Here is a 10427-nt window from a genome sequence, read left to right as displayed (position 1 = left end):
GGTGCTATTGGCACTGATGGCATCCATGGACGGATCATGATGTGGTTTCTGAGTCACACCTGTACAAAAGGAGGTGATAGCCTGCCTGGAAGATGTGCAGCAGACATTGAATTCATCAGTGACGATTTCCAAAATCCCAGCCATGTGCGCAGTTCAAGCCTGCTACCATCAAAAGCAGGTTGATGCTCGCAGTCACATTGCATGAGACAACTGTATGAATGGTGATCTTGCAAGCTGACATGTTCACGCTCGGAAATGTGCATGGGAGCAGGGAATTGTCTCAGGAGGAAGTAGCGCAGCTGAGGAATGCTGCCCCGGAGTTCGTCACAGCAGAGGGAACGCTGCCGCCCGGTGTGTGGCCCGGCGCCAGCTGTCAGATCACGGGCAGCCCGCTCGAAGAGGTGTCCATTCACCCTTCTCATCAGAAGTTTCTGCGCATTAGGAAAGACACGTGTGCAAGAGCCAGCCCTCTTTGGAAGCTTTGCTTGATACCCCGCAACTTAAATGCACTATGCTGCCCCCAGGTTTGAACAGATGGGCTTTCAGTGCCATTAGCTACTATGTTCAAGTGTCATCTGCTGCTCCGCTCACTCACTCCATGTGGATCATCGCAAAATGCCCAGAAGATAGAATGAGGACGATGACAGGAATACTATATAGGTGTATTTGCAACCCACTGGATCCTAAGGCGAGTCTGACCTCTAGGTGGGGCGTGACATCCTGTTAAAACGATATGCATCAGGTATGCGACCAAAGGCTTGTTCCTGTGTGCAGGCACCGCACACGCTGGCACATGCCGGCGTGCAGCCGCGGCTGGTGACTCGCTGGCGCGAATGCCACGGGGCCAAGTCTGGCGCTGGGCAGGCGCCAAAACTGGACGGCCCCTCAGAAGCCGAGGAGGGGGCTTTTGTCTCGCCGGAGCAGCGCGCCTTTTTTGGCCTCTGCACCAGCTACAAGGATGTCTTCTTCCCCTTGCGCCCATACCCCACCAGGCAAGACTGTACCCTTTGTCACATAGCAGGCGGTGTGTTGTTGCCTTGGCAGTTTTGTTGTGTGTGACAGATCTCCCTTTCCCTCACTAGTCCGCCCTCTACATATATAAAGATGCTCCCAACGGATGCTTTTCAAACCATGGTAGGATAAACTTCATGCCCAGGTTAGATTTTGATACATTCATGTCCCACTTGGGCCTTTCCTCAAGCTTTGCAGACTCAACATTGCATCAACTTGTATATGAGTTTCCTTGAATTCCTGCAATGTAGTGTTCCGATGCAATGCTGTTGAGCTGAGAGTATACGTTCGCCAAATGCAGCCTGCAGCAGAATGACCCAATCATGGATGCGTACCTGTTGCACTGCATCAACCACGTCTCGACGGCGGCGGGGCTCATAAAGAAGAACAACGAGCGGCTGAAAGCGGGGGGCGCCGACGGAGGGGACACCCCCCGAGACCAGGGCTTCACCCGAGCTAAGGTGCGGGCCTCGGCTTCTGACTCCTGCATGCAGCGTCAGTGTGTGCACAGAAATGCGCGAGTTGTCATATTTTACTGACAGCATGACCATCCGACCTCTTGTCCTGGAGGATTTGTTCTTCGATATAAGATAGCTGTTAGGCTCGAGAGTGGCTCCAGAAAGTTTAAGTACTCTAAATTGCGGTTGTTCTGGGATGCACTTTGACATTGGTATCTCTCTGGCTCCTGCGTGCAAGCGACTTGTGTCTGGTAGCATGGCAAAAGTGAATCGTGGATGTACTAGAAGGGGGACATGGGTGAGATGCCATGTCATTAGTAATCAAGTCATGACATGTGCCGGCAGGTGCTGATCCTGCTGCCGCTGCGGAGCACGGCGCTGCGGGTGGTTTCCCGGCTGCTGGACCTGGCGCAGAAGGAGAACCGCGCCGACTCGATCCAGAACAAACAGCGCTTCCTCGAGGATTTCGGCGCGGCCGGGATCGACGACGAGGACGAGGAGGGCGGGGGGATCGAGAAGGTGGGCGCCAAATCTGGCGGTGGCAGAGGGGGGCCCGCCGGGGGGACCCCGGCCGAGCATGCGGCGCTCTTTGGCGGGAACAGCGACGACCACTTCCGGCTTGGGATGAAGGTCACCAGGTGGGCTGCTGCATGAAGCACTTGGAGGCTGTCACCGCAGCTGAATATGGGCATCATATACTATGCTGCTACAGCATCCACGTTAAGTGTGTTCCAGCACGTGTTCATGAGCGATTTTCGTGGGGCAGAGTGTTAGCAGTTCCAGGGTACCGGCACTGTTCAAGCAGTGGTACTTCTATGTACTGTGAAATGCAATTTTCCTTGCTCATGACTTTCAGCCCATGCGTTCAGGGGAGCAATTAAGCTATACGCGGACTTTCTGCAGAGTGATATAATCGTGGCGTCGCCGATCGCTCTCGCCACGAAATTGGCAGAGCCACCGCCGGAGGAGGGCGGAGGCCCCGCGGACTTCCTCTCATCGATAGAGATCGCCGTTGTAGACCGCGCTGATGTGCTGCTCATGCAGAATTGGGCCCACGTGGTCACCGGTGAGTCCTTGCTTCCATCGCAACACTCTCAAGGTGTCAGTCCAATCACATTGCACAATCGACATTCCCCATCCAACCTTCTCAAGCACTTGATAACTGCCTCAGTTCGGTTGTCCAGTTCCATCAGAAAGAGGCACAATATCCAATCTGTGCTATATGACCAAGCTGTATTGACCGACGACCTTTTCCGGCCTGAACTACCCAGTGGGTGCCCTGCAACAGCTGCAATGATACTGCAAAGATTCTTCGTGCGCCTGTGCGCCTGCAGCTTTCAAGGCAATGTGCAACTGTGGTATCCTCATGACCCGTTTGTGTGCATGTGCGTGCAGTGTTCGAGGCGATGAACAAGGTTCCGCAGGCGCAGCACGGCACGGACATAATGCGCGTGCGCGAGAGCTTCCTCAGCGGCAACGGCGGTGCGTATCGGCAGACGCTGCTGATGTCATCGCTGATGTCTGCGGAGATGAACGCGCTGACTAACCGCGCGTGCGCCAACTGGACCGGCCGGGTCAGGCTGAGGGTAGATCACCAGGTGGGCCGCCGCCTCGATTTGCACCGGCAGCTTTGTTTTGTGGTGTCTATCTGCCTTGATTGCTAGCCAGGCTGTGTGCCCTGGTGACAGTTTCACATCGTGACACGGCCCACTGGACAGTCCCGGAGCTATACTGTGCTTGCTTTGCTTTCGTAAGGCATTTGGGAGGGTGAGTAGGTCAAAGTGTGTAAGGTCTGTAACCATCTTCTGGTGTCAGGGCTTAAATATGCCGTGGTACCCCTCTACCCTGGGAATGCAGGGGGCTCTAAATCAACTTGGGTGGTGAGGTAGAGTCGCCTGGGAAATGCAGGGGGTACTACAGACTACAGGGTACCCTGGGAAATGTACATGAGGTGATCAAGTAGTGCTTGATTTGGCGCGCAGGGGGTCCTGGGACAGGTGATCCCCCAGGTGCGCCAGCTGTTTGAGCGGCTGCCGGCGGCATCGGCGGCTGCAGACGCGGATGCGCGCTTTGAGCACTTCCGGGCAAACCTGTGGCCGCGCATGAAGGAGACGGGCGCCAAAGGTGCTGCCTTTGGCTTCCCTCCCACCGACAACTCGAGCCTTGCTGTGTGCCTTATCTGCTAAGCATGCCTATCATTGCCTGGCAACGGCTTATCCTTGACATCGAACCTATATGTCTTCTGAGTATGATATTTTCAGGAGACACTTCCCTGCACAAAAGCTGCCTTAGGCCAGTCAGCATGAAACTCCATTTGCATGTGAAAAGGCCAAGTAATTCTCCCCAACCACAGTTGCGCCAGTCTTGGGCATAGTCTGTTGCCCTTGGCGGACATGTCAGCTCGTCTTTGTCTTGTCATACGTGCGTTTACGCAACTTCCTCACCATGCGTCAATAATTTCACGTTGGATGCAGACTCTTTATTCAGCCGTGTTTTACTTTGCATGCGGGCAGGCCAGCTGATCTTCGTGTCGTCGTACTTCGACTACGTGCGACTGCGCAACTTCCTGAAGGAAGAGGGCGCGGCCTTTGCGGGGCTGTCGGAGTACGCCGCGCCGAAAGCCGCCGCGCGCGGCCGCTCACTATTCGCCGACGGCCGGCTGCCGCTCGCGCTGCTCACCGAGCGCTCCCACTTCTACAACCGCGCGCGCGTCCGCGGTGTCAAGGTGGGCTGCGTATGAAACAGCAAGTTTGCAAAACTTGTATACTTGGACCCGGAGTTTCCTTGATCATGAGAGTGCGCATCACAGAAAAAGCACAGGACCTTCAAATGGGGCTTTCGATGACGGCGCCTCTGGCGCCTTGTCTTGTAGAAGCAGACTTGGTGTATCATCAACAGATGCTTTGCACAAATTTGGTCCCTGTCAATATTTTGAACATTTGGGTCAACGTTTGTGTCAGACAATGTGGCAACGTCTGTTGCAGCACACCTTGCCAGAGTACAAATCAGACTTTTTTGCTGAGGAGACAAAGGAGGTTGCGATTGGCGCAGGACCTGCTGTTCTATCAGCTCCCCCACCACGCGCACTTCTACCCCGAGATGGTCAACCTGCTGCGCGCACGCGATGAGTCAGCGATGACTCACGCCACCGTCACCGCGCTTTTCACCCGCTTCGACGCGCTACGACTGGAGCCGGTCGTCGGCGGCTCGCGCGCGCGCAAGTTGCTCAAGAGCTCCACCGGCACCTTCCTCTTCTGCTGAGAGACGATGTGTGTTAGAGGAAATGTTATGCTGGCATCAAAGTAGAGCTAGCCCAAAAGGAGAAAGGTGTGTTCAAAACGTGCTTCTATGAGGTGGAGTCTTGTACCTAATTGGCAGCGCAAGGGACCAGGTTTGTCAGATTGCGCACCGTTTCAAACAAGCGTTCTCTGGTATCATGACGGCGCCGCTGCTGCAGAATTGGGAGGCTAGCTGTGTCTTGGGGTTTTTATGAGAGAGTGTACAAAGAAATTGGGCAGTCGGCTCGCGCGCTTGCCAGATGCTCAAGAGCTCCAAGGGCACCTTCCTCTTCTGCTGACGGCGTGGTGGCTCCAGAGCTTGGGTGGGAGTCTCACGAAGTTTTGCGCCTTGATGAAATTCACAGAATATAAGGATGAGCTGCCTACTTTGCCTATCATGAGTGGGAGTGCATAGCAGCACTTGACCCCTAGAGTCTGCAGCGATGCCTCTGCAGTCACCTACTCAGGAGTGCAAGGCTGGTTTTGTTGGCGGGTGTGATGGCATATGCATGAGCTGTTGAAAATGAATCATCAACTTGATAGTGGAACTCTGTCAGGCTGACGGAAGGGTATGACGTCCATAAGATGATCTTTTTAAGAATTGCCACGTTGCAAGTGTGATAGCGCGCGAAAATTTTCGTATCAGACTCCTCAGACTCCTTTAAAGTCTGGAAATAAGAGAAGGGAGAGTGGAATTGTAAGTGGCTGGTGCCACGGCTTGCTTAATTCATCCCGTCATTGATCAATGATATTTCGGATGCGCATTTCAAGCTATAGCAATGTAGCTAGCTTGCTTCGTCAGTGCGCCTGCAGACCCTGCAGCCAGCTGGGCTGCAGCGGGGCTGAGTGTGCACATGTGCCTGCATCTGTCAACCGGTGCATGGATCCATTTTCCGGAACAACGTCATGATGGATGAGGAGACTTTTTCATGCACTTCGTAAAGAGCCTTCGAGACACCAGTGCACTCATCTCCACTGTACTGTGATGGACTTGCATGCCTCATCCAGAGCACGTGCTCACGCGGTCCCCTCAACCCGCCACGATTCGGCCGTGCTCCGCCATTGGGCAGCAGGCAGATGAGGCCCAGCCACCTGGGCGAATCGGGGCTGAGGCGAAACCCGCTGCCCCTCCAGGCGCGGCACTCTGTCGACATTGTTCCCAGGGCAATCAGCGAACGCGGGCGTTGTCTGCATCTCCGGTGCACGCAACATATCCAATCCCATCGCTGCAGCGGCATAGCCAAGACCGCCGGGTGCCCAGCTGAGCACAGCGAGATGAGGGATTGACATTGCTACCTTGGATGTCTCCTGTCCCGCAGGAAGTGGTCAGTTTCTCGATCCCGGGCGACTGGCATGTCTAGTAAGCCCGAGCATCGACATACTACCGTCCGCACTGAGGAGGAGCATGAACACGGAAGATCCAGTCAGGTCCGGGCACTCTTTCTTGGCATCGATCTCCCTTCGGAAGCTTCCGTCCAAGTTGCAATCTTTTTCGCCGCTGCATTTTGGAAGCCAGCTTGCTCTTAGCTGTCTTTGTATTCTTATAAAACGTGATCGTGTTTGCCATCAGATCGTTCAAAGGTGTTTTTGGTGTCCCGATACGAAAAGCATTCAACCATATCTTGGTGTATCTTGAGCAGTTCATCGCGCCCAAATCCCGTTTGAGAGCGGTATTTTAGGACAGGGAAATATCTGCACAATCGTAAGCGTCGTCTCCTCGAGTCATTTACAAACACGGGGCTTGTATGAGCGCGATGGAAGTGAAATAGTGCAGAATCTAGATGCACGTGCAAGCGGTATTGGAAGAAGCTGTCTTGCGTCAACCATTGGTGCTCTCTATATGCACTCGCGTGTATGCAGCGTCCTAGGCGTGGAGCAAGGGGTACAATCATCCCAGTGTGTGAGTGCCCAGGGCTTGAAGATTGCCCAATGCCCTGGTTTGAGATTTACGCTTTTGGCCGGATGCATGCGGTGGACAGGAGCCGATGGACCTTTTCGAGGCCTCTCATACTTTTCGGTGGCATTTCTGCCAGAAGGGGGCTGCCCCCACAGCCGAATGCGAACATTTTGGGGCTTTACGGACAGGGCCTGCAAAGTGAACGTTCCATTCCTTGTACTTGAGGCTCTGGCTATGCATCGGGCCCAACGGGCCAGTTTGCGTCACATGACGGGTTGATCACTCTCGTTTCTTCATCAGCTTCCGCATAAGGCTAGCCAGAAGGGAGCCTCCTAGTAGAGTGCTGGGGTCCAATGCTCCCATGTTTGCGTAGACTTGTCTGCAAATATCAATTGTGACGGTAGTGACATATTCCAGTAGGAAAGGGGCCACCATTCACATGCACGAAGTCAAGCAAGATGATTGACTGGAAGCTGCTGTGCTGCAGGCTCAGGAAGCGAAGGGGAAAGGGCGGGGAGCCCCCCGGCAAAGTGAGGGAGAGGGAGGTCCGCAGGCAGGACCTTCCAGCACAGAAGATGGCAGGAGTGAGGCACCGGAAGTTCATCAGTCAGGTGCATTGCTCCACAAGAGCTGTGCCTTCAAGTCTTGAGCTTTGCTGTGGCATATCATGCAACAAACGCCAACTATTTGGAGCGTGCCCGTCATTAGCATAGCACCAAATTTGTTTCCACACTTCTGATTGTGCGCGCATAGCTTGTTCCGCTGCAAATCAATTCCTTGCTGTATCAATTTGAACGCTGGTGCAAATTTGCAGATGGGCATGCAGCAAGGGCACGGTGGGAGCACAGTCAAAACAGCGAGCAGCAGCAGGCAGCAGCAGGAGTCTCAGAGCAGCCACAGCAGCAGTCAAGTCCCGCCGCGGCTGTTGACCACTCAGCAAAGTGGGGCTCAGGAGGGGGGATACCTGTATCCGATTCCGGGGGGTCCGGTGGGGCCCCCCGGCTGCTGCCACCGCCCACCGGACGGCCCCCACTTCCCCCCGCTGAGCTGCTGAGGGCGCAGGTGCGCCTCACCTCCTTTTGTAAAGACTGGCACAAGCTTGTTGAGGATGTGGTCTTACTCGCAGCATGCATTAAGAGTGTATGCAGCAACTGGCATCCTTCACGCCGGATGTGTCACGATTGGAATTGCATGCTGGGCATTTGATTTGCAAACAAGCTCCCCGTCAGGATTCATCGTTCGACAATCGCACTTATCACCCAGAGTGTCTGATTGTCAAAACGACCTGGCTGGTTGAGAGCAGAGTGCTATGCAGCTTGCGTTTGCGACGGCGGCCGCTTCAGAGGTGGGCCGCGCCGGGACTTTGTCGACGTCGTACCCGTCACTCGAGGCGCTGGCCGCGGCCGGAGGCGCGCTTGAAGGCGTCGGCACCAGCGGCGGGGGTGAGGTGAGTGCCCGAGCCGATGACTCATTTCTTAGTGGCGTTAGTCACCCACTAGGAACGCGATTGTTGCCATCACTGCAATGCCATGCTGCGTACAGACGTACAAAGGGGTTGAGTTGCGGTGTTGCATGCAGCAAGGATCCCAGTTTGTGGTTCTAGCTGGAGTCATTCTCAGGTTGTAAGGCTGTCTTTGCCAGCTGCCCTTGACAGGATAAGCTTTTGCTTTAGGCTTCTGTAAAAAATAAAAACAGTGTGAAACCTGGTCTTACAGCCTGAGAAGCCCGTGATTGTTGTCACAGAGTTCACAGGGGTACGGTATGGGGCGGAGAAAGTGTGTGTTGGGGGTTTTTCGGGGTTGTTGAGGGGTTGTGACTGGAACAGCAGGGGGTGGATACCGAGGAGGGCGACGCCGTCAGCCACAGGAAACGCAAGGGGCAAGGCTACGACGCAGCCGAAGAGCTCAGTGAAACCGAGGGTGACTCTCATGTCATGTCCTCCCATTGCTATGAAGAATTTTGTTCGCCTGGCTGTTTTCAATGGCCTCAAAAAGAGATCGCATACTTGCGCTGCACAAGTCCAGACACTATGAATGATTCCCGCTTCCCTGCTGCTAATGCTGTGCTGTGCCAGGCTTGGAGAAGCACCCTGATAGCACTTTCTGAGACACTGCAGGGCCTTGCTACTCCTCTCGCATGCCTGGTCTTTAAAAAAAAATCTTTTGCTGACCTCGGATCTGATGCAAATTGAGCCCATTTTCTGCCATGCAGGCGAGGGTGGCAGCGGGGATTCACGGCGGGACCACGGCGGCCGGGGCCATAAGAAGCCGCGCCTTGTTTGGACAGCTGAGCTGCACGCCCGCTTCATGAATGCTGTCACCCACCTGGTGCGCCTGTGTTCAAGTCTTCCCTCACGCGCACAGTTTTTTTGCGTGCTTTTTCTTTGTTTTGTACTGAAGTAAGCTGATTTCTGGTGCTGAAAGCCAGATGCAATGCCCAGCAAGTGACCAACAATGGATGCCCTTGTGTTGCTATTGGATGCAGAGGATAGGACATGGGCCCTCTGAAAATTCTGGGCCCTCTTTGCTGACAGGGATACAGATGAATGCTTGCAAACACAGTACTCCTTCACGCCATGACTTCAGGCTATCTGGTCAGAATTTGAGTGAGTGCATTGCTGTGTGATGGGCAGGGGGTGAAGCATGCGGTGCCAAAGACGATCCTGCAGCTGATGAATGTGGAGGGAATGACGCGTGAGAACGTGGCGAGCCACCTGCAGAAATACCGCCTGTACCTGAAGAGGCTCGCCGGATACCCTTCCGCCGCTCGGCTCCCCCTCGACACCCTGCAGCAAGTCCAACAGGCGTGCCCCTCTCCCCTTGCCATTACTCGTAATTTGCTAATGGCAAAGAACATCACTACAGAGATGCTGCTGTTGCGCGTTCAAGCGTTTAATTTCCGGATTGTATTTTGGAGTTTTCTGAGAGCCAAAGCAGTGCATGCGCTGCTGTTGCGGTCAGCTTGTCTGCTGTTTTCTGGAAGGATGGACATGCACATGGTGCACACTTTGTTGCTTACTTTTGCCCAACACCAGTGAATGGCGGTCATCCTGATCATAGATTGTGCAAATATGCAGGCCATCCAGCAACAGGGCCACCCGCCGCTGTTCCAGCACAACATGGCCGCCATACCTCCCGGCGCAGGTGAAGCTTCCAGCACTCTTAAATCTATTTCTATGCTTTCTATACTATAACCATTTCTATACTTCAGCAATTTTTAATAGTATTCAGGCTGCAGAAGGAGACGTAATTCTGCAAGTATTCAGCTGTGTCAGTCAGCATGCGTGGACAATCCATGTTCTTGACTATTTGCCTTTGGCTGGTGCTGCAGGCATGGGGTTCCCTGGATTCATGCCACCGCCGCCGGGGGCCGCAGCGGGAGGACCGCAGCTGCAGTGGGGGCCTGCCGCAGGGCCCCCCGCTGGCGAGGTGGGACCGCTTGCCGAGAGCAGCGCTCCCATGGCCGGCAACCCCTGGCTCTCGCTCCAACAAGGCAAGACTACTATCCCAAATCTCACATTACTACTGACCAAAGAAATTGGACACTCCTAATCCATACAAGAATGACTCATTGCACACTCCTTGAATGCTTCATCGTAGAGCGTCCCAATTTGCAGCTTGAGATGTTGCCAAAATCAATCTGGGACCTCTAATTGCGTGCCTACGGCGTCTAGCAGGACAAGGGTGTCAGCTCTGGTGACACCAAGTGTACCAGCTGACGCCTTTGGCACACCCTGGGCGACAATATAGTCGCAATCTGATATCAATATCAATGATCGCTCCT

The 10427-nt window shown here is 54.4% G+C and overlaps 3 protein-coding genes across 3 annotated transcripts; 2 read left to right on the top strand and 1 right to left on the bottom strand.

Moving 5' to 3' along the window:
• Window positions 1-1316: 1316 nt before the first annotated feature.
• COCSUDRAFT_18398 (DUF1253-domain-containing protein) lies at window positions 1317-4730 on the top strand (the record flags this gene model as incomplete). Its single annotated transcript, XM_005644885.1, has 7 exons — window positions 1317-1472; window positions 1815-2107; window positions 2339-2535; window positions 2865-3067; window positions 3452-3593; window positions 3983-4194; window positions 4521-4730. Coding segments are annotated over 7 exons (1413 nt in total), but the record flags the coding sequence as incomplete, so codon positions are not given.
• An 815-nt stretch (window positions 4731-5545) lies between these two features.
• COCSUDRAFT_57545 (hypothetical protein) lies at window positions 5546-5901 on the bottom strand (the record flags this gene model as incomplete). The annotated part of the gene is made up of 2 exons (XM_005644884.1): window positions 5546-5589; window positions 5769-5901. 2 exons carry the CDS (start codon window positions 5899-5901, stop codon window positions 5546-5548), a joined length of 177 nt encoding a protein of 58 aa, XP_005644941.1.
• A 3004-nt stretch (window positions 5902-8905) lies between these two features.
• On the top strand, window positions 8906-9387 carry COCSUDRAFT_9894 (hypothetical protein; the record flags this gene model as incomplete). Its single annotated transcript, XM_005644883.1, has 2 exons — window positions 8906-8971; window positions 9277-9387. Coding segments are annotated over 2 exons (177 nt in total), but the record flags the coding sequence as incomplete, so codon positions are not given.
• Window positions 9388-10427: the final 1040 nt, after the last annotated feature.

Source organism: Coccomyxa subellipsoidea, assembly GCF_000258705.1.
Source record: "Coccomyxa subellipsoidea C-169, whole genome shotgun sequence".
Classification (NCBI taxonomy): Eukaryota; Viridiplantae; Chlorophyta; class Trebouxiophyceae; family Coccomyxaceae; genus Coccomyxa; species Coccomyxa subellipsoidea.
Note: the sequence above shows the minus strand (reverse complement) of the source record. Positions and strands in the feature narration are given on the sequence as shown.